Source organism: Diabrotica undecimpunctata, chromosome 1, assembly GCF_040954645.1.
Source record: "Diabrotica undecimpunctata isolate CICGRU chromosome 1, icDiaUnde3, whole genome shotgun sequence".
In the NCBI taxonomy this organism is placed as follows: Eukaryota; Metazoa; Arthropoda; class Insecta; order Coleoptera; family Chrysomelidae; genus Diabrotica; species Diabrotica undecimpunctata.
Genome location: NC_092803.1, coordinates 168,744,138 through 168,769,595, shown reverse-complemented (window position 1 = coordinate 168,769,595; position 25,458 = coordinate 168,744,138). Strand labels below are relative to the sequence as shown.

At 31.7% G+C, this 25,458-nt stretch overlaps 1 protein-coding gene and 1 long non-coding RNA gene across 7 annotated transcripts in view; one reads left to right on the top strand and one right to left on the bottom strand.

Moving 5' to 3' along the window:
• Positions 1 to 575: 575 nt before the first annotated feature.
• Idi (Isopentenyl-diphosphate delta isomerase) overlaps positions 576 to 25,458 on the top strand; it is a 34,683-nt gene continuing 9,800 nt past the window's right edge. Inside the window, exons 1-3 of one of the 6 annotated variants that reach the window (XM_072520504.1) lie at positions 576 to 647; positions 10,790 to 11,076; positions 13,679 to 15,623. In XM_072520504.1, the coding sequence (XP_072376605.1) occupies positions 641 to 647; positions 10,790 to 11,076; positions 13,679 to 14,164 (780 nt within the window). In that variant the 5' untranslated portion in view covers positions 576 to 640 and the 3' untranslated portion in view covers positions 14,165 to 15,623. Of the gene's footprint in view, positions 648 to 9,751; positions 9,810 to 10,255; positions 10,514 to 10,789; positions 11,077 to 13,678; positions 15,624 to 25,458 lie in introns of those variants that run through there. The other 5 variants (XM_072520503.1, XM_072520508.1, XM_072520507.1 and 2 more) reach the window with 5 other exon arrangements.
• LOC140432546 (uncharacterized) lies at positions 11,386 to 12,519 on the bottom strand. Its single transcript, XR_011949815.1, has 2 exons — positions 12,078 to 12,519; positions 11,386 to 11,628 (listed from the first exon to the last, which is right to left on the bottom strand). It is a non-coding gene; the product is annotated as an uncharacterized lncRNA (long non-coding RNA).

The window sequence follows — 25,458 nt, the reverse complement described above, 5'->3', positions numbered from 1 at the left end:
ATAATACTTTTATAGAAACTGTAATAATATATTGTGATAGTGCATAATAATGGTTTCTTGTTCTAAACGTAGTTGCAGTAGCAGAAGCAATGTTAATAAAAAATCTACAGGAATATCGTTATACAGGTTAGTATACAAATATGTAAACAAAGTAATAGCCCGTACTTCAAAGAATAAATTAATAGTATTTGATTGTATTAATTTATCTTTATGTATAATATATCGTGTTTTTAGTGTTTACCGCGGGATAAATAAATCATAGTTTATTAAAAATGTATTGCACTTTTTAAAATTATGATTAAATCTTCTGAATAACTAGTCATATTTTATAGTAGTTTTAATATTATCGAGTCCAGCCATGATCCCACCGCCATATTGGTATCATCGTTAGCCACGCCTACCTACGCCGTTTTTAATACACACGTTAACATGCTCATAGCTTCTCCATAAATTCTAACTCGATGGTGGTACACTTTTATTAAAACTTAAAAATTTAGCAAAAAACTGTGTATATGTGGCAACATTGAATTTGCGCAGAATATTGTATATTGTGTGCAAACGCGCTTGACTTGTTTTTCGAAATAAATGAATTTTGACCATTTTACAATATTTCATATTTTTGGATAAATTAACGGGGAAAATGATTGGTATTTACGATTGATTTATAAATTTTATGTAACTACTAAGGCTATTTCGTATTTTGATAACATTTTTCTCTGGTTAATTTTTGATTTCCTATACTTTTTATGAATTTTTTTCAATTTTTATTACATTTTTTCACTTTTTGTATGTTTCCGTAGACGTAAACATGAAAATTTTGCCTTTTTTTTTATTTTTCAGACCAACAAAAATATATATACTCGGTTCGCTATTCCCAGTCCGAACTGTCTAGTGAATTTAGTAGGGGAAGTGTGCCTATGTTGGACCCCTGCCTATGATGGACCCCCTGCTGTAATTTCAAATATGGCGCTGTTACATGCACATCGCCGGTTGCAACTTGCACACGAAGTTTGTAGTTTAGTATTTGCAAAGTTTCAGACCCTTGGCGGTTATAACAGTAAATTTGTGAAATAAAATTAAAATTTGGCGTTGCTGATGTAATAAAATTTTTTGGTAAGTAATACTTTACTGGTAACATACGTTAAGCTAAGTATTGCTTTTGTTTTGTATAAAATGACTACACTTTCTTTGTCAAATACCATACTTTGTTTTAGGTTAGAATGGTCAAAACAAAAGTAACATAATTATATTTACTGTCTTGTCTATTTGCCTATGATGGACCCCTCTGTCGTTACCTATGACGGACTAGGGGTCCATCATAGGAAAAAGGAAATAAGTTGCTACTTACCGATTAACATAATACATTTTACAGGGATGGGCAACAGTGGAATGAGAGTAACATGCAGAAAGCTGTAAAAAGCATACAAGAAAAAGCTATGGGCTTTAAGCTGGCAGCGAAAACATTTAACGTTCCAAAAACGTCTTTGAAAAGGCGCTTTAATAAGCAACAAGGAAGTACCAAAGGTGATTTGGGAGAACGAAGACCAGTATTTTCCACTGCTATTGAAAAGGAAATTGCTGACCATATTATCACCATGGAAGCTCGTTTTTTTGGCCTGACCAGTAAAGATTAAACGAAAACTTGTATACGAAGTAGCTGAAAGAAACAATATTAGCCACAGTTTTAATAAGGAAACCAAGATGGCAGGCTGGAAATGGGTCAGAGTCTTTTTAAAGCGAAATCTTGGAATATCATTACGAACTCCAGAAAATATACTTCATTCACAATTATAAGAACTGACTTATGCAGAATTTAAAAGTATCCCGCTGATAAAGTCGAAGCCATAAAGGGATTTGCCTCTTCAGGTAAATAGTAAAAAGGGCCGGCTTAACGAATTTTATATTTTATTTGTCATTTACATTACATATTTAATTTAAATAAATATCTAGATAATTAAGGGAAAAAATACATAAACTGATAGAGTATTAGAATTAACTAATTATTATATTTTCTGTCTCGATTCTTTATTAAATATATCCAAATTTTGAAAGTCATAAACAATTTTTGTTTTGTTAAAAACATTGCAAGTGAAATAATAAAAAGGTGAAGTGAAAATTAAAATGAATTAATGTAGATATATACATATAGCTAAGTATGATTATATTTTATACTTCATGCAAAGAAAGAAGTGTTTTAATTGTTAGTAAGGTATAAAGTATGTCTGAAAAAGTTGGCAACAAACGGGAAATTTCTTTATTATTAATTTCATGAAAAAAACTATTCTTCATAAACATTTCTGCATTTCATAGAAATCAATAATCAATAATCAAATTTATAAAAGTTTAAGTGGTATACACCGAAAATCAAAAATATTGATTTATGCTTAAAAGTGAAGTGCTTTTAAATTTAGGTGCAGCATAAAATGTTATTTTAATTTGGTTATAGGATTTAAAAATTATTTTTAAATTTAGATTCATGGCCTTTTAATGATGTATCAGTAGGTGCATTAATTTTTAATTTTATTTCTAATTTACCTTATTCAATATACAAAATCAACAAATCCAAAAGTATTTTTTTAATTACTTTTTACTTTAAATGTATTATTTAATTATTAGAAGGCCATGAATCTAAACTTGGACATAATTTTTAATAGCTACAAACATTTAAAAATTACATTTTCTTGCATATCTAAATTTAAAATCACTTTCCTCTTCAGTATTAATTAATAATTTTGATTTTTCCTATCTACCACTTAATATTGTATAAGATTATCTGTTAATGATTTCTATGTGATGCATAACCTTTAATGAGGAATAATTTTTTTTCGTAAAATTATTAATAAAGAATATTTCACATTTTTTGCCAACTTTTTCAGACATGAAACGGAAAACTTAAACATAACAAGTCAACATGAATAAATATGAACCTTTTAAAACGAGTAAATCGGTACTCACCGAAGGGACCTCAGACGTTAAGATACAATTAGCGTCTCTTTGTAAAGACAATGAAGTCGACTTTACTAAAGTAACAAGACATTTACTTAACACAGACACTACACAGTACTCCCCTGAGTTAGTGATAAGTTATAGTCTAAAAAAATCATTGTGAAATTGACTGGAAAGTGTGAAAACTAGTGCCAATAAAACACAAAACACACACAAAACATTTTCTTCGTTGAGACTTAAAATAATGATTAATAACAATAATTATGGAAAATTTGTATGTTTATAAAAAGAGTTTTTTGACATTATGCTTCAATGATAATATTTGATCTGATTATATATACCTATATACAGTTGTGCTATGCTTGGCTATTATGCCGGTCCTGGCAGCTTTGGTAGCTGTGATAATTATACAACAATAGAGTATTTACAAGGGATTATTCAGTTTTACAGCTGTTATTAAAATAACTTTTATAATGAGACACTAAATTTCTGGATACAGTATACTTTGTTGGCAAAGGCTCAAGCTTTTAATAAACCAAATATATGTGCCTATTTTACAGTATTAGCACATATATTAGACGAGTTTCAGTTTCCACCGGAAAACATTTATAACATGGAATAGTCCGGTTTGATGACTGTGCAAAAGAGATCGCAGAAGATTTATGCTAGTAAAGGTCGCAAACAATTTGGTGCTTTAAGTAGTGCAGAGCGCGGTCTACATGTTACGGTCGTATGTGCAATGAATGCAATTGGAACATATGTTCCTCCTGCTTTGATTTTTCCTTGACAGAGAAAGATAGACGAACTTATGATCGATGCACCTACTGGAAGTGTAGCCTTCGCTCAAGAAAAAGGATGGATGACTTCCGACATTTTCTGTCTCTGGCTGCAACATTTTTTAAGGTATTCAAAGGCTTCTAAAACCAACCAAGTTTTGTTGTTACCCGATGGTCATAGTAGTCATAAAAGTTTTGAAGCTCTCCAGTTTGCAAAAGAAAACGGTATTATTATGTTTTGTTTTCCTGCTCACTGCTCTCATCACGTTCAACCCTTGGACGTAGGATTTTTTGCACCACTTCAAACTTACTACGGCCAAGAAATTCAATTATGGCTGCGACAGAATCCAGGTAAAACAGTTACCCAATTTAAAGTAGCCAGTATCTTTAATAGAGCATATTTAAGAAGTGCTCTTCCATCAAATGCAATAAATGCATTTAAAAAGTCAGGAATAGAACCGTTCAATTCAGATGTCTTCGAGGACTGGCAATTTTTTCGTCTATAAGAACAGATAGAGAAAATTATGAAACAAACCCACTACCAGGATGTTCTGACGAGAACTCACTACCGGAACATCGGAACCAACATGTTTCTTCGATTGAAGGTTTATCAAAATTCACTGATCAGAAATCAACATCATCGTTAGACCTAAACCTCTCGGTCGAAGATATTTGTCCTCCTCCTTTAGCTGGAGTATCTAAAGTAACTCAGAAAAGGGGTAGAAAACGGGGTAAAACAGGATATTTAAATTCAACGCCAGAAATTGATGATATAAAACAAAAAATTGCAGGAAAAGAAGCAAAAAAAGAAAACAAGACGCAAGAAAAGTGAAAAGGCAAGTTCGTGTTTCAACTACAAACAGTTCTGAAGACGATTGTGAATCTTCTTTTGAAGAAGACGACTCGAACGATGCAGCTTGCATTTACTGTAACGAACTATTTTCGCATTCACAATCCAAAGAAAAAAGGATTAGTTGTCAAGTGTGTAAGAATTGGTGTCACAATAAATGTGCAGATGTAAATCCTGGACGTAAACAATTTGTGTGTGAATTGTGCATGTAACTTTTTTCTTAAAAATACCTATTTGTAATATTATTTATCGTTTAGAATATCTTTTGGTTTAATAAAATAATTTGGTATTTACTTATTTTACACAAAATGCAACGGGTCCATCATGGGCGTATCAAAGGGTCCATCATGAGCGCATATATGCCCATGATGGACCCTTAACAGGATTTTAGTAAACTATGAATAACTTTTGTCATCTTAATTTTTATCAAAATTTGAAACATTTGCATATTATACAAATAACAACATAGATAAAATTACACCTAGATTGGTAACAGGGATAGCCAAGGTCAAATCATGTTCGGATTAGGCGCCCATTCGTTTGGTGGCGCTGCTAGTCTCGTTCCTGCGCGGAGGGAGTGTGCTGTGATCAAGTCAAAGTTGAGTTTAGACAAATACGGCGCCATATTTGTATTTGTTTTATTTCTTATAATTTATTTTATAATTTAAATTTTTTTATATAAATAGTGCAAAATCGTACAATTTTCGACGATTTTTTATTATGGAATCGAACACATTACATGGAATAACAATGTAGAGACGAAGAACAGGAACAAAAAAAGATGTGTTCCAGATTGCATGGATACTACTGGCAAGCGATACCGTTTTTTAAGTCCAGGACATTATATGGATATGTTTGATAAATGGGTGAATGCTGTTAAGAGCCCTAATTAGAGAATGCTGCAAAAGAAACTATTTATAACAAATTTCGTGTATGCGCTAGTCATTTTAAAGAGGAAGATATAGTCAATGTTGGAAATAGCGGTATTACGAGAACAGCCTTCCGAGTTTGTTTTTACCAGGACCAGGTAAGAACTATTATACCACTGACCTATATTTTTATTCACATTATATCTGACCTTTTACAAATTAGTTTATAAATTTAACCTAAAATTATATATTATAAAACCAGTCTTACTTAGCTTAGTATTTGAATTATTTGTAGGTAGTGGTTCAACAACTATCTTAAAAAGCATCACCTTAGAGAGGGTTCGGCATAAATTTCTACAGGTGTGCGCCTTTCAAAGTTGGATTAGATTAGCAGACCATGACTACACTATCATCAACTATCATGGAGAGGTATATGAGCTTGCCTGCTTTAAGTGTGAGGATGGATCTGTCCCTCTCTTGTGAGTGAGATTGGTCTTAGAGTACCATATTACCATGGTTTGCCTCATCTATGTACTTTTAATGTTCCATTTTGTAGAACAACCTATGGTGCTAATAGCCCACTGAATAGATACTTATCTTTGTTAAACAACCTAAATGTAAATATTTAATATGTCCCTCAATAAATATATAAATATTAGTAGAAGAGTTACTGGTACCATAGAGTTTGGAAACTTAACTGTGTAAAATACTTCATGTTTTTATTGTAACTAGGTAATACTTTACATATTTTTTTATTTTTGTTATGTTATTTTTCCACCTTTATTGTGCTGGATTTTAGAATCATAGAACTAACTGTTGGGTTTATAGGTTTTAAAATGTAATTACATGTTTAATTTTATATATATATATATATATATATATATATATATATATATATATATATATATATATATATATATATATATATATATATATATATATATATATATGTATATATGTGTGTGTGTGTGTGTGTGTGTGTGTGTGTGTGTGTGTGTGTGTACATGCATGTGTTTGTGTACATAATATATTTTTATTTCACATTATTTAATTTTATTATCGTAAAATACTGTGTACTTAACCACTATTTTGTATATTGTAAGTTGTAACATTTAATCGGCTTGTCCCGTATATTAGCCTGCATCCACACAGACAGTGGTAAGGCGTTCAGAGTTATGAATAAATAAATTTGAATGTGTCGACAGGGATCTTTCCTATTCTGTTGATGATAGGGATGGGATGACTGATCTTAAGGTGACATACTGGTGAAAAAATCTGTTGATTGTAATTGTGTTTGTCATTTCAGGCATAAAAACATTATTATCCTCTGTTGTTTGGAGTTTATACTGAGCAAATAAAGTTACTATATCAGGTTTTAGCAAAGCTTACATTCTGGGTGAAAACTTTAAGCATACCTTAGAAATAAATTATTTACCTTATCCATTGTTCTTTTTTTTTGTTCGTTTTTTCTATTTGCTATCATTCGGTTATTCCTCATTCTTGGGTTTTCTTTTTGCAAGAAGCAATATTTTGCTAATCTAATCAAAATCATAATTTTGTTGATAACCAGAATATTTTTCTGGAACTTATATTATGATTGTAAGGTAAATTTTCTGTCTCATCTGGTATTTATTTAGTAGTGGAATTCTCTAGTGTGTAAAGCAGTTTTCCATTAAGTGAATTCTAAATTTTTGGTTTTCTATGCTAGATTCACCAATTTCCATATAACTCATTGTATTTTTGACTTAACCATTTCCTTCATGATTATATGGTGTTGTTCTACTTGAATATATTCCTTTAGAGTGTAGATAATTAATAAATTCTTGTGAAGTAAAGCTAGTTCTCCTTGTTAGATTTGATATATACCGTCATTCTATATAAACCAAATAGTGATTTAATCTGTAATTGGTTAGAATTGCTTTTCTACCAGATAATGTCTGCATTTTTTTTTAATACTTCAACTCATTTGCTTTTTTTTCAATTGCATAATGTTTTCATTCAGAATCTGTGAGGGTATGTGTGAAAAAAGCAATTGGTTTTCCAGATTGATTGCTTCGCTTATGTAATCGTAGATTAATTTTTTAAAAGCATGTACTTATCTTTATCTTCTAGGGATTTATCTTTAGATTCATTGCTTTCTAAAAAATTCTTGAATGTTATATACTTACCAATGTTTGAATTCTTTGGTGGAAGTTTGACAGTTTGGATCAGCCTCTAGTTTATCTGGTCTAAAGTACTTCCCCATTGTAAATTTATGCGAATAAAATTGTAGTAAAATGTCTTTTGCAGAATTAGACTTTTATTCACATAAAACTTGATAAGAATGACAAAACAATTATTTAAATACTGACCAGTTCTTGTCACAACATTAAGAAAACTAAATTATACTACACGTGGCTTGTATTATTAATATTTCTTGTAACACATATAACATTTCTTGTAACATTTTTATAAATAAAGATTTTATTCTATATTTTATTCTTTAATTTTTTTAACCACTTTGGCATTTTAATGTACTGGAAAATAAATATAGTCCCAACATAACAAGAAAACCCAAAAAGTATACGAAAAATATTTATTATCGTATAGGATAAGCATTTTTCTTGTTATTTTAGGATTATATCGATTTTCCTTTACTTTAAAATGAGTTCACAATCCTAGGTAATATTACTAAACTTCTGAATTTAGCGCCATGTATATATAGTTACGCGCCCGATCACTAGGTGATGCGCCAATCATTGTTTTATTCCTTAACACGGAAGTTTCAATGCTAGGTGGTAGTGTGCTATGAATAACAAGACGTTATGTGGTCATATTTAAAGCCTGCTAAATAAATAATTAAAATTATTATGGAGCTTTTTCCTTAAGGGGTCCATCATAGGCACATTTCCCCTAATTATTTTTTGCGAAGTTAGTTACTTTTTGACAGACTAAAAGTGGCTGGAAATTACTATACAACCAAGCACACGTAATCATAGCCAATATTAATAGTAACCAAACTAAATAGTAAATAAAATAGAACTTTGCCAAGTACCGACAATCAATATTTATTTATCTGCACCATATAATGGTAATTACTTACATTAGTGAGGATAGTCGGATTTGTCTGAAATTTGGACAGTGGATTATGTTTTATTTTTTATTCACTTTTCAATCTATACATTTTTTTACGCTGAGCTATAGTTTTTCTGTATTTCGCATTTAAAAAACTGATATTTTGACATAAATTTCAAGATGCCGCCGCCATTACAGCTGCTGTCAATGATGTGCGTGTGCGTAGTACATACTTCTTGATCCAATGTTGCCACACTTTTTAAATATATTGTTTATTGTGAAAATATTATTTCTCAAGCTTCTCAAGTATAATAATAAATAATGATAATGAGTATCATTTCCGTTTTCTGTTTCTAAGGGATTCGTATAACTGTATTTCATTTGTTATTCACTTATGTTATTACATATAGATTATAGTTTATTTCGTTTTATGTTGTATTTAGTTGGATGCATTAGTTATTAACTTCTTTATTAATTTACATAGTTAGATGTGATTATATTAATTAAGATTAGGTTTTAATTTGTTTTTTTTATTGGTACCTCATTTTGCTTATTTAAAGTACGCCGTAGCGTGTTTAAATTCAACTTTCAAAAACGCGTGTGTTTTAAAGTTACCCTGGCAACATCAACAGTTTTAAATATTTAGCTGACCTGACAGGAGTACATAACTTGTAATGTCAAACAAATAAGATAGGAATAAAATATTAGTAACAAATATTTCAAAAGCTTTATTCAAATATTTGGAAATCTCAATTGTCCCAATCTTTTAATCTTATACTTACTTAATATACTATACTGGTAACGAGTTTTGCAGAAATATTTCCGAGTATTTCGTTTTATGTTGTATTTTGTTGGATGCATTAGTTATTAACTTCTTTTTTAATTTAAAGTTTTAGATGTGATTGGATTAGTTTAGATTAGGTTTTATTTTGTTATTTAATACTCAATAATGATTTTTACAAAAACACTAATTCTGCAACCTGGCAACAGTGTTTAAAACTTAATTTCAATATATTTACTCCACAAAAAGCAATATTAAGTCATATGTGGTACACTTTTATTAAAACTTAAAAATTTAATATATTTACTCCGCAAAAAGACAATATTAACTCATATGTAGTATACTATTATTAAAACTTAAATTCAATATATTTACTCGGCAAAAAAAAACAATATTAAGTCATATGGAGTCTCTTATTAAAATTTAAATTCAATATATTTACTCCGAAACTTGACTTGTTTTTCCAAATAAATAAATTTTGGCCATTTTACAATATTTTATATTTTTGGATAATTTAACGGGGAAAATGATTGGTATTTACAATTGATTTATAAATTTTATGTAACTACTAAGGCTATTTCGTCTTTTGATAACATTTTTCTCTTGTTAATTTTTGATTTCCCATACTTTTTATGATTTTTTTTTCAATTTTTGTTACATTTTTTCACTTTTTGTATATTTCCGTAGACGTAAACATGAAAATTTTGCCTTTTTTCTATTTTTCAGGCTAAGTCCAACAAAAATTCGCATTTTTACCCTCACTAATGTAAACAAATACCCATATAATAAATAATTATGTTAAATTATAACAACTAAAATATATTTTTTAATACTATCCAAAATTTGATGGGTTTAGTATACACTTCCACTATTTAAATAATTCTTCTTTTTTTTTAAGAAAGAAGTTTGCAATAGTAGCATACTTGAGCTATTAATACTGAGAAGTAGGAATTGTTGTGTTGTACGTTTCCGACAATGAATCTGTCAAAATGTGCCCGAGCTAAGCGAATGGAGTTTTATCAAGTTTTTGACTGAAATTTGACAAGTCGTTGGAATTTGATGACCTGTGGTTGAAATATTTAAAATATCCGACTGTATCCGATTTTGTAGGTTAATGTCATTCTAATATTGTTATGACTTTTATTTTTACAATTTGTAGATTATTTAAATTTATATTCACATTCTAAACAGTTCTATAAAAACTTATTAAAGTGTCATAACTTTTTTCCTGGCTTGGGTAAGGTCGAAGTTAATCCCAAATTTCTTATACACAAAATCAAAATTTAGATTACTATTTATTAAAGTTATAATATTATTTTTAACATCCTATAATAAAGGTGTCAAAGGAAAGTTGTATTAACGAATATAGCTATTCGTTGGTTGTAATTAGAAGCTAATACATAGACACTCGTGAAATAACAAAGTGAAATACATAATACTTTTATCAAAGAATATAGACGCATATGCGTCTGTGGTGAGAACTGTTTCTTAAATTATATTTATTTTTTTTTAGTTGGAACAACAATGTTTTCTGTTATTAGATCCTCAGTACAGCGTAATTTAAATAGATCAATTGCTACATCTTTAATCAAAGCAAAAGAAATAGATCCTACACAAGAAGCTTCTTTGAAGGAGCAATGTTACCTAGTAGATGTTAATGACAATATTATTGGCCAAGCAAGCAAAAAGGAATGTCATTTGGTACAAAAAAATGGGGACATACCTTTGCACAGAGCATTTAGTGTATTTTTATTCAATAAGAAAGGAGATCTGCTCTTGCAGAAGAGGTCTTCATCAAAGGTAAGTACAGTATTTTTGATACAGGCCCATGTTCAATAACAACATAATCTTTAAAAGTCGAGCAAGATTTATTGCTTTTTGTTACCACTATTTGGAGAGCCTGAGAGCAACAACTTTTTTCTGCATGATAATAAGAAGCACTACAATATGCATATTATGATATTATGCATTGGTTTACTTAAAAAAATAAAATAGAGAAAACGTTTGATAAAAAATATATATAAAAATTCAGTCCATATTCTATTGACTTAATGTAAATTCAGTTAGCACTGTTACTTCGTGAAATTTACTTTTTTCTTTATTTTCATCTAGTAATATAACTTTATCTTTAACTTTTTCATTTTAGTATATAATATTGAAAAATGGGACTGACCAATTTTTAAACCAAATTAATTGCAGTTTTTGTGTGGTGTACTTAAATTCCAGGAAAACTTTTCTTTTACTAATTTGAGAATATTTATGAATATATTATGTTTCTAATGTTTTTAACTGGCTTGTAATGCAAAACTTGACCTTCTAGGGTCACAAGATTAGGATCTTGTTTGTGAGAAACTAAGAAAAACAGTTTATTGTTATTATTATGTCCATGACTTATACTGAAAGAAATTTTTGTTAATTATTATTTTACTATGGAAAGTTGACATTTGTCACTGAGTCAGTGTTTGTAATATTTTGACCTTACTATTGATTTTGTGTTTTCATGTGAAAAATCTAAGCATTGGCATGAAAGGATCATATTAAATAATATATGTAGGATATATTAGAATGTACATTACAAAAAAATGTGCTGGAATTGTCAAGAAAAGTGGTGGATAAGAAATATAAGAAAATACAACAAAAGACAAAAACTAGAACTAAACAACTTGCAAAAAATAAATAATATGGCTTACTGTCTTGGTTATTTAGTATTATCTTTGTTGATATGCACTATATTTTACAAATACAAAAGTGGTTAGAATATTTTTAAAATTCTTGATGGGGCCATTTCAATATTTCAGTACCTTTGTAGATAATTTATTCAGGAATAGAGGAAGATTATTTATGATCATTATAGATTATCAGTTTCTGGTTAGGATGGTTTCTTCTGGAGTAGGTGTTGTATTAAGGGTGATCTATTTAGAAAAAATTTTTGCTTCTTCAGTACCTACTAATTTAATGAAGGAGCAGCAAGGGTTACGTAGGTGTTATAGTTTCAAAAAAATTTAATTCATTTATTTTTATTCCATAGGAAAGTATAGTACTTGAAGAGTATTCACATCAAATTTGAAGTAATTGTTCAGTTTGAAATATTTAAACGCGTTTTTCTTGAAACTTTGTTTTTCTATGCTGTAGGCACAATTTCTGGAGAATGAATTGACTAATTTTGCTGAAATTTTGCACAGTTTAACTTTATAGTATTGTTTTGTGTTTTAATGAAGATATGCTAAAAAATATGAAGTAAAAATTCATTCATACTTATGTCAAAACTTTCAGCTTCTTTTTTTTAATTCATTCATTCAATCACAAAACAATACTTTAAAGATAAACTCTGCAAAGTATGCCACTTAATATGTAATCCAAAATATGTGAAAAAATATATGATCAGCACTTGAAACCTAATGTTTGATTTTGTATTATACATACAAATAAACTATGGCAATATTATATTTTAATTCAACATTCTTGGATCATTGATCCAATTAAAATTGTACTTGAACCTTAAAGAGTTTTGACACATTTTCCTGTGAAATTGCTGTAATTTGCTATGTACTAGGTTATTTTGCTTCTTTATTACATAATATCATCATCATCCAGCCTTCATTTATCACATCCACTGCTGGACATAGGCCTCCCTTAAACTCCTCCATTCTTTGCAATTTTGTGCTCTTTTTTGTCAATTTTTCATGATATGCCTGATGTCATCAGCCCAACGTGTAGGTGGTCTTTCTCTACTACGTTTGACTGCTCTTGGCCTCCAATGTGTAATTTTACTTGTCCATCGTGAGTCATGCATTCTCTCTACATGGCCTGCCCGATTCGCATTGGTCCAAGTCGCAATGACCGGTAATACGCATTGGTCAAATACTTTTCTTTTGAGGCTAATTGGTATGTTGGCCCTAAGTGTGTCTCGCAGTTTTCCAAAGGCTGCCCACGCTAAAGTAACTCGTCTTTGGATTTTGCATGTTTGGTTGTCCCTGCTAATTCTTATTTCGTAGCCCAAATACATATATTTCTTCACCAGTTCTACCACTTTGTTTTGAATAGTTAAAAGGTTATTGGGGACCATATTTGTCATAAACTTAGTTTTGGACAAATTCATTATGAGGCAGACTTTCGAACATGGAAAGTCCAATTCATTTAACATATCAGTGGCTTCTCCTAAATCATCTGTGATAAGGACAATGTCATCTGCGAAACGGAGATGGTTAAGTTTTTCGCCTTCTATTGTTACTCCTCTGTGGTCCCAATTGACCATCTTAATGGCATACTCTAATGCCATTATGAATAATTTTTTTTAAATTTAATTTTAATTTTAATTTATAATTACATAATATAGTTTTTTATAATATCGGTTAAAAGATTCATATAAATATTGTTGTATAAAACACCTTAATACTTTTAGATTCGTTATCCTGAACACTACACAAATTCGTGTTGTGAACACCCTATAGCAGATTGTCCAGGTGAAAATGAAGAAAATAATGCATTTGGTGTAAAAAGAGCTGCTATAAGGAGACTGCATTATGAATTAGGCATAGAAAAAGAAACGATTCCATTAGAAAAATTTGTCTATATAACAAGAATGTATCATAAAGATGAAGGGGATGGAAAATGGGGCGATCATGAAATATGCTATATATTATTTTTACATATAGATATTAAAATTAAACCCGGTCTTAAGCCTAATTCAGATGAAGTTTCAGAAATTAGTTTTGTGCCTAGAAATGCCCTTGATCAGCATCTACCTACTTTGATTGGCCAATTTACTCCTTGGTTCCAAGCAATTTTAAAACATAGATTAAAGCTGTGGTGGGATCATTTACATAAACTTGATGAAATTGTAGAACATAACAGAATTCAGAAACTTCCAGTTTGTTGTGATCAATAAAACATATAAGACTAAAGGTAGATTAATAATAGTAATTATTAATCTTATCTAATTAATAAACTAATCCAACACTTCTTTGTAATTTTGGAGTCTAAATAAAATATCCAATTCTTAACTTTATGTGTGATATACTCTTTAAGATTTGCAGCTATCATATTAGTTTTTACCTTGTTCACTGATCTAAACAGTGGATTTGTAGATCTATGGTCAAAGTGACATTATCATTATTTGTTCTATATTGCATTTATCTTAGAAGTGAGCTAGACATTACTTGTGGGCTCCTGCTTATCTTAAATTCCATAAAAGTATCTTCAATATTACAATTTCACTAAATAATGGGTTATTCAGAGAATACTTTTCTTTCAACAACAAATCAAAATGATTGAATCTCACTAAATAAAGAATAAAAGTCTCACAATAAATGAACCTACAAGGTTTAGAGCCAACAATCATCATTCAATTTAGACTTATTTTTCACAAATAACTTCTAGTCTTTAGGTGTCCTCTCCTGTGGGTCTTTCTGACCACTTGCTTATTACTGCTCACATTCAATTTAGTTGAACACCGCTTTGCAAAAATAATTTCGTAACTTATGCCACTACTGATTTCTTTAATGTTAATTCTGTTTGATCCCAGATAGACTGGCAATCTATTTTTCTTAATCGTTCAGATCTATCTCGTTAATGTGGAACATTTTTCTTCATATTGCTATTACAAATATTTCTGATCATACAACTGAACCGCAACTATACAGAACTTGATTTAAACATTGGATTAACCTCTTAACTATACACTTAATTCGACATACGTGAAAGCTGTGGCGAATATATAAACTCAGTAGTTCCCTTGATGATTTTCTCGCTCACCGTATTTTTTTCAACCGAGTCAAACAATCATTGCTAAAACTAAGAGCAGAATTTGTAGAATCTATCATTGCAGTGGTAATAGTAAAAAAATTATCGGTACATTCGCACATCTTTATCTTCTAAGGTATGTATGCCATAACTTTAAAAAGCTGACAGGTCTTTATATTCTTCGACTAATGAATCCTCGGAATGTTTATCATTATTTTTGTCTCGGATTTTTACAAATGAACCTAACGATACAGTTCATCAAATAATGTAGCCACGTCCCCTTGTAACTCTTGATAACATATTTTTCACACCGGAGGCAATTGAACAAAATTTACGGAAACTACGCAATAATTTATCACCTGGAATAGACGGACGAACCTCCTTTTTCCGTAAACAATCTGCAGAATTTGTAGGTATCCCTATATTTCTAGTAATGAATGCTTCTCTCCCCTCGTCCTGGAAATTGGCTTCGGTTACTCCTAGATTCAAGGATTAAAGAAAGGAAATAGAACTGATGGCAATAACAACACGATCTTGGCACAATATTAAAATGGTCATCAGAATGGTTAGTTCCGCTTAACATTGAAAAATGCATTGTTCTAAATATCGGTTAAATAACCCCCCCCCCCCCTTCCGCACTTTTTTATTTTCGACTATTTCACTAGACTATTGATGATAAAACGTCATAGCCCTCCACGTTTCCTACTGACAAAACTCCATGATTACTCAGCGACAAAATTATGACAGATCCGTCACCAAGATGTCTGGTAATTCTTTTGTTGTCAGTTTGACAAACGTCATTAAGGCGTAATCAATTTTGGGCAGATATATTGAATCCAGACGAAAAATCAAGATTTGGATGCCATTCAGGTGAAGAAATCAAAAAATTTATTTCGGAAAATGTCCCATTGAACACGCAGAGGTCCAGAAGCTCTATTTGGACCCAATTTTCGGAGTTCCTACGGGTGAGAAATTTTACGCATGAAAGATGTACTAGTCAATAGCAACAAAGTGCAAACTTTATAAAACAATACAGTGCTCACATACGGATCGGAAACATGGGCAATGACGACCCGAGATGAAGAGTTACTGCGAGTCTTTGAAAGAAAAGTATTGAGGACCATATATGGCGGAGTAAACGAACAGGGTCTGTGGAGAAGGCGATATAACTTTGAACTCTATAGACTTTTTGGTGATGCAGATATTGTGAAGACCATCAAAATAAACCGCCTAAGGTGGGTGGGCCACGTTATGCGGATGGATGAGAGTGATCCCACTAAAATAATTATGCTAAACAGGCCGGTCGGAAGAAGAAGAAGGGGGCGACCTAAACTCAGATATCTGGACGATGTACAGGGAGATTGGAGTGAGGGGCTGGAGAAGACAGACACTCGATAGGGAAGGATGGAAGAATGTTTTGAAGCAGGCCAAGGCTCACGAAGGGCTGTAGCGCCAACTGATGATGATGATGTACTAGCATAACGGAACTAGCTAAAATTCTAGAGAATTATGCCTTTAACATGAAAAAAGGCAATGACGAAGCCTATAAAGAGTGGTCTGTAAAGTCAATGTGGAATACTACAACAAAAATGACAAAAGAAAAATATTTTTACGGAGTACGGCATACAAATCGACACTTTCACAGATATATCTTTCAAATCTGCAAGATTGGCCAGAGATACCAAGCATAGGCAGCTTCAAAGTGTTCAAGAAAAAAGAAAACTCAATTCCACAAAAGCATTATCCACTGAAGAACTATTAAAAATCTTCCAAAGCTACGACGAGGAAACCCCCGATGGAGCACAAAAATAGGTTTTTCTCCTGTGCTCATTTGAACTTGTTTGGAGAGGCAATGAGACCGTAAACTGCAAGATTCACTTTTTCCAGAAGGAATTTGATGTTATGGGAGAATTTACGGGCCGAATTGAATACAACAGCGTTTTTTTCAAAACAGATCAAGGCGGTTCGAAAAGTTTGGCAAGCAGCAAATGGCTGGTAAGAAATTCATCAAACGAAAATTTATGCCCAGTTAGATTATTTTTTTAAATTAATGGAAAAAAGGGGACCAAAGATTTTATCAGACAGAGTCTTTGATACCGTTCACCTCAACTGGAAGGATGGATCTTGGTTCAAAAACTGTCCACTTGGAATCAACACCGTATCTAAGTGGATAAAAATGTCAGCTGAAAACATTGGAATAGACCCAAAAAACATAAAATAACAAACCATTCTCATCGATCTTGTGCTGTGTTAGCCTTGTTCAAGCAAGGTATTTCTGAACAGGAGTTAATTAAATTAACTGGTCACTCAAATGCTAGGTATCTAAAATCATATCTGCAGCTGGATTCCGTTCACCACCAAGTTGATCGAAAATATCAGAACAACAAATGAGGCTGAACCTTCGAGTTCCCAATGTTGCCTTTTGACAATTTTCGCTTATAAAAATTTAATTCTCGAAAATTGCCAGGCAACAAACTTTTATACCAGTCGAAAATATTGCCGGCAAAATTTTCTCTTATGATATGAATACGATTATAATTTTTCTTATCCACAATGAAAATAAAAAGATTGAAAGTATTTTTTATGATAATGTGGGTGCTTCACATTACATAAACAGCTTCTTTCGCGATATAAATCAATTATGTAGAAACTTGTTCCTGACTCCAAGATATTTTAAATATTTATTTTTATTTTATAATAAAATAGGAAGAGGAATAAACCACACACTTTGACCAAAGAAAAAAAGTTATGCCTAACTGTCATTTGTCTTTAGAAATTTTTCGACCAATTTCATCAAATTTTTTTCTCAAAAAAAGATCTTTAATACACTAGATTGAGATTATTTTAACGCTTCTAGAGATAACATATATGACAATATGTTATCAGTATAACTTGTTTACATAATTAGGTGTTGATGTGTGAATAATGACCTATTCAAAATAAATTATACATTTATATAAACAGATACTTTGTACTTATTGGTCTATTAGAAATAAAAAATGTTATTCAACTAAAATGTATAAAAAATATAGGACAAAAAATATAATAAAATATTTAGTATTTTTAATAGTAAATAAAGCACTGAACTTCACTTTCGGCATGAACCGAAATGGCTCTATTTCTAAGAGATAATTGATATCAATTACGTCTGATTGAATTATGTGAACTAAACAACCTAAAAATCACCAACGGATTCTTCAGACATAAAAATATTAATATTCATATAAATGAATGCAAGAAAAACGTAAGCTGAAATCGATAATAGACTACGTAATAGTCAAACAAGACACCACAATAAAGATAAAATATGTGAGAGTCAGAAGAGGTACAGAATGTGGAACTGACCATAAACTACTGACAACAAAAATGGGCATTAATTGGAAACATAACAAGCAGAAGAACCGTTGAATACTATAAGAGAAAAACAATACAATATAGAACTACTCCAAGAACATTCAATACAAGCAACGTGTAGACCAAAAATTAATAGAATTCAGATACGGCAACATCGAAGAAATATACGAGCATATAAAGGCGACTATAAAAAAGAGGAGCATTCGAAGTCCTTGGAGAGAAAGAACATATAGCAAATAAACAGCACTATTATGAAATAAATGAACCAACAAAAAGAATAATTGAAGAAAAAAAGCAACTATACAGAAAATGGCTAACTACAAACAACGATGAAGTTTATAAAAAATATAGAGAAAAATATAGAGAAGTGAAAAAACAAATAACACAACAAAAGAATGAAGAATGGGAAAGAACCTGCTTAAAAATATTGAAACATACATAGGAGGTACAAGAACTTCGGAGTCATGGAAATTACTGAGAGGATTGAAACAAAACTCAAAAGAAAAAATTAAATTGGGAAATATACAGGACAAAGAATGGAAGGACTATTACAAGGAACTGTTAACATAACAAAGACCACAATTCATTGGAAAAGAAAACAGGCGAAGATGAAGCAGATCCCCACAACAAGAAATAGAAATAACAAATAGGGAAATGAGAACGACCATAAATGCAATCAAAAATAAGAAAGCAACAGGACCTCGAGGCATCGCACCTGAGCTTATAAAGTACGGCTCAAAAAAATTACACTTGATGATAAAATGGATATGGGGAACAGCTCCCAAAGGAATGGACGGAGGCATATATAACATCTACATTTAAGAAAAGAGATAGAAAACGATGCGAAAATTACGAATGCCCGCGAAGATGCTGCAGAATAACAAGAATGGATAGGAGAAGTAATGACGAAATAAAGCAAAGAACATCAATATATATATATATATATATATATATATATATATATATATATATATATATATATATATATATATGTATATATATATAATATATATATATATATATATGTATATATATATATATATATATATATATATATATATATATATATATATATATATATATGAAAATTACTTAGTTCTCGGGAAGAACCGCGTTGAGAATTTATTACTCGACGTTTCGGCACCCATTTTGGAGCCATTATCAAGAGTGATACGGTTCGGTTCGAGTTCGGGGTCTCAATCTGCCTACTCCCCTCACTCGAGACGTACCAGTATCGTGTTCTGTATTGCAAGAACTGTCTCTCGGCACTGAGGTCTCAATCTACCTACTCCTCAGTGTCGAGTGACAACCGGTCTTACCCTGTGTGGCTGCTTTTATACTCGCTGTATGCGCGGGAACGGTATGCGCTGACGTGGTCTGAACTGACGTGGCATGAGCGGTGTGGGCGGGAGGTCGCTGAAGCAGGGGTCGCCATGTTGCCGGCAATCGTTTCGCGTGTTCAAGCTGTTAGGCCTTTTTTCGATTTCGATAGCTTCACGAACGATTCTCGATTTTAAGGAGCGGATGGGGGCGATGGTTTTTGCTTTTTCGAAATCTATTTTGTGGCCTGTTTGAATATGATGTTGGGCTAGGGCTGAAGTAGTATCGGAATGTTTGACAGATATAGAATGTTCGTAAATACGGTTATGGATTCGTCGGTTTGTCTGTCCGATGTATGTACGTGGGCAACTGGAACAGGGTATCTCGTAGACACCATGGTCTTCATTAGGGATTTGGTCATAGTGCAACTATGCATAGGAACGGATTTTATTGAAAATATAGCAAATGGAATTATGTTTTCAAAATTAAACACATTACATAGTTCAAATATTTCGAGTCAGGAAATTCAGGATATGATTAAATATTTGCACAGTATTTACCAACCTTCTCAAATTCCAAAATTTATAAATATTTTAACATATTACATGCTATTAGGGACACAAGTAACCTTTTCAAGTTCAAAATTCATCTTTGCTACTCACATTCCTATCCTAAAACTAACTGTCCTTGATTTTTACCATATTTACCCAATAATTCAAAAGAACAAGATGTTCACTCCCACATACTCTTATTTGGCACGAACCTCTGACGAGACGCACCTACAAAAAGAAGAATGTCCCATTTTAGAAGAAACATATTATTGCAAAGAAGATACCATACTACAAGACAATTGCACCTTGCGTTTCCTCAACGGTCAAAGTTCAACCCAATGTTTTACCACAGAAGTCACTCTTCAAGAATCCATTATCGAACAAGTAACTAATAATGACGTATTGATAATGCCATCGACATCAGAACGAGTCCAATCAAAGTGCAAGAGGGACCAAATTTTCGAAGTACACAGTCCATCTCTCATCAGTATACCAGAAGATTGTGAAGTGATAATCAATCAACTGAAATTCAATAACAATATCAAAATTCATAGAGGGAAAGCTCTACTTTTACCAAAAATAAAATATTTTTCCACAGAAAATATACAAAAATTACAGAGCCATAATATTACCAAAATTGACTTTGAAAATCTTTACGCAATTAATAATATGGCCAAACAATTAGTAAAAATTAGAGGAACAAATATTCCTTTGCATACGACTCCATTGGTGACCACCTCAGTCATAGCAGTTATTCTAATCTTGATCATTCTGTATATTATTAAACAAAGAAGATCAAAACAACGGAACGAGCATGATATAGAATTACAAGAAGATTCCGGCATTGAAGAAGATTACACAAACCAACATCCCAAAAATAACTCCGTTATTTTTCGGACTCAGTGAGGGAGGAGTTACGCCACTGGATTCCACAGAATCTGCACATTGTAGGACAATAGAAACTACGCAATACAATATTATAAATAGAGGGACATTTCAATTAATATAACTTTTGCTACTTAACTTTTGCTAATAAACTTTTGTCTGGTAAACTTTTGCTTCATAACTTTTGTTTGTTAACTTTTGTAAACTTGTATTTTCAAAAAGTAAATAAAATAATTTTTAAAAACTCCTTTTCAAAACTCATAATTCTGGTAACGTTTTTCAACACGTATATATTATAATCTATTATTGGTTCCTTAATATATGTTTAGATGGATACTAGGGAGATTGTAGCAAGATCTACGTTTATATAAATATTATGTAGTTATTACTGACTTATTATTTGTACTGGTCGAATCTATTAATCATTACCGCTAGTAAACGGCTCGTTAAATCAGGTTTTTATTCATCCAGAAAAAGTTTTTAGAAATAACTTAAATTAATGTTTAATGAGTAATTATATATTTATTTTTAGATCGTTGTTTGCTAATTAATGCTTAATCACTTGCAAACAAACTGGTATTTGCTGTCATAAAATGGACCTACGAGAAATTTTTTGTACTGTTTAGTAAAAAATGAGGCTGTATAGATAGTAATATAAAGTAGGTCCGCTGGATCTTTGCAAATTTTCATCATTCATATTAAAGGAATAAAACCAAAACATGTAAGCCAAACTTACGTCGCTTATAAGAATTAGAAAATGGTTAAAATTACGATGAACGTCTTTATACTTCTTTTTTATTCTATTTATTGCATTTTGAAAACTGGGTATACATTTAACATAAATATTTAAACCGTAGTAATCAGAAATAAAGTGTTTTCATTGAATATAAGCAAAAATATGAGTTATGATCTAAAAAACTGAATAGCATTCTACCTCACGGCTGCATCGTCTTGGTCATTCTGTTTATTCAGTATTTTAACTATGGTTTTCAGAATTTATTAATGGCTTTGATTTTACTACAAGGAGATGGACTGTCGTGTCTCTTATTTAACCTTGTACTAGAAAAAGTAATTCGAGAGTGCCATATTAATACGAATGGCACCATCTTTAATAAATCTGTACAAGTGGTCGGATATGCAGATGACATAGACATTATTGCTAAGTCCACAGAATCTTTGATCGAAGCATTTCGATCATTAAGGGCGTCTGCACTGAGAATTGGATTAAAAATAAACGCACAGAAAACCAACTATATGTATTGTACTAGATCTGGCAGCCAGATACCTAGCTCATTAATTGATGATCTGGAACTAGAAGGTGTGGACACCTTCGTCTTCTACCTGGGCTCGCTGCTAACCAGAGACAACAATGTCAGCGAGGAAGTTAAAAGAAGAATAGTGCTTGCTAATAAGTGCTATTATGACTTGAGGAAACAGATGGCCCAAAAACTACCCAGAAAAATTAAAGTTTCCATATATAAAACACTAATAAGGCCAGTGTTAATATACGGGTCAGAAACGTGGTCACTTACACAGAACGACCAAGAATTGCTTAAACGTTTCGAGAGAAAAATTCCAAGGAAAATATATGGAAAAGTACAAGAACAGGGTTTGTGGCGTAGGCGCTACAACTTTGAGTTATACAGAAGTTTTGGGGAACCTGACGTAAAATGTATTAAATTAGCACGCCTTCGATGAATAGGACATGTAATTAGGCGAGATGAAGATGCAACGATCAGAAAAATTTTCGACCGAAGAGGACCAGTGAGAAGACGAACCAGAGGAAGACCAAAACTTAGGTATCAAGATAACATAGAGGATGATCTAAAATCCATCGGAATTAAAGCATGGTGAAGAGTTGCCAAAGACAGGAGCGAATGGAAGATTGTTCTGAACAAGGCTTTGGCTCATAACGAGCTGTAATGCCACTGATGATGATGATGATTGTACTACTGCTAAGGAGATTGATGGATTCAAGATCTAAGATCTTTGAGCCTCACAACGGGTACAATTCATACAAAAATTAACACAACAAAATTCAGAAAAAGGGCCGATGTAAAATAAATAGAAAAATATAAAATTTTGAGCTGGGTAAAAAAACAATTTATTTTAAATATTTATTTAAGTATGGTGTATAATCATAAATTTAAGATTTCTCTACTGTCAGAATCTGAACTACCTTACCAGTGTCTATTATGATTGGTTGAATGTTAATGCCAACCATATTTCTTGAGGATGTCTCACACATTTTTCCCAAATATCTGTGTTACATTTGTTTAGTGCCTCTTTCCACATTTATAACAGCACTATCATATTGTCCACCTCTATTGATATACTTATTGTAATACATAATCTAGGGGACAAAAACAAAATGCGAGATTACAGAAGGATTTCAAATATTTTCAATCAAAAGTTATAAACGAGTGTCCCGAATATAAAATAAACTTTCTTTCTCAGAATTATCGCAATAGCTCTTAAAAAAATTAAAAGAAAACATCATAAGTCAAAAAATGGTAACAAAAAAAAATAAAAACTAATTTGTTGCCCCTCAACCCCCAACAAAGTAGTCTGTGGGTTAAGTTAGTATAGTGTATGACCTCTACGGTTGTTGATTACTGTCCTACATCTGTAACGCAAACTCATGAGCAGATGGTCAATGTCTTGCTGCATTCTTCTGTTCCACTCCATTGAAAGACCCTCAAACAGTTGCTGTCTTGTATTGAACGCAAGTCTTGTTCGCCCAATATGTCCCATACATGCTCATTTGGGTTTAAATCCGGCGATTGTGCAGGCTATGGCAAAACCTCAATTTCATTATCTTCGAGGAATGTTCACACGACCCTGGCTATATGCGAACGCGCATTGTCGTGCGCTAATGAAAAAAAGGACCAGCTTGTTGTGCAAAGGGTACAACAATTGGCTCGAGAAAAATATTGTGGTAGTTTGTTGCGTTTAGAAACCGTTCCAGATAAACGTAATTGGTTCTTCCACCAAGAGTGATGCCACCCCATACCATTATACTGCTATCTTGCTGTCTATGAACCTTCTGCACGGTGGCCAATCGTTCAGCATTGCCAGATCGTCTCCAAATTCTTGTCCGTCTTGTATCGGGTGCAAATCATCTGTGAATAAAGTAGAAGGCCACTCACGTTTAACCCAATTTGCGTGTTCTTGTGCGCACTGAAGTCGATGAGCATGATTTCGTCTACATAACACAGGCACTCTTAGCATGCCTTCAATTAGCACGCCTTCGATCATTAAATAGCAGGTCTTCGAGCATTTAATTTTACTTCATGAAGTCTATTTCTAATAGTGTGGCCACTTGCAAAGACTTGGTCTCTTGCAGCCTCATTTGTAATTGTTATGCAGTTTCAGTGCGATCTCGCAAAACCTGCAACCTAATAAAACGGTCTTCAATATGGTCGGTTATCCTTGTAGAGCCTGTATGACGTACAGTAACATCACCAGTATCTTGAGACCTTAACCGCAAATGATTAATGACACTTGTGTTCGTGTGGAGGACCTCAGCAACGTCTCTTTGACTTCTGCTAGCTTGAAGCATCCCAATATCATGCCACTGAGTTTCGCGATTTAAATCATGTGTCTCCATTATTGTCAATTGGAAAACTAAATAAAAATCTTAGTAAATTAAATAAAAATCCACATAGACATCAAAAATCAAGTATGTACCAATAAAGAAATATTAATTTTTATCTTATAGACAAAAAACGCATATTGAAGTTTTGTTAAATTTTTTACAGCCATTCTTATCAGCATTACCATCCAAGTTGGCTAAATAATCGACAAAACAACAAAAGAAACATAAATTAATTTTTGTATTTGCAGCTAACATTGATTTAAAGCTATTAATATAGTTCGGTACCTCGGAGGTAAAGGACACTATGTCCATTTTCTTACTTTTTCAGGAGAGCAGTTTCAAATTTTTTTAAATTTGTAATCAGTAAATACTCAAATGTTTTTTATATTTAACCAAGATTAATATATTATTATTGTGTGGTGTGTATAATCGTTTTTCCTTCCATGAAGTGTTATATACCTGAAGTTTACCGTTCATTCTTTAAAATTTTTTTAAAAATGTGTAGTTGGACATAAAGTTGTTTACCTCTAACAACTTTTTTAAATAAAGTGGCATTGCATGTTAAGGTATCTACGAAATAAACAATACAAACACATTAAACAGCCTATATTATTATTTTATCAGAGGTAAATATTATAATGTTATAATAATTAAGTAAAATTATATACGACAAGTTTCAAAATTGTTAAAGATGCTCCATATCATCTTCATCTTCTTGTGGGTAATCGTTTG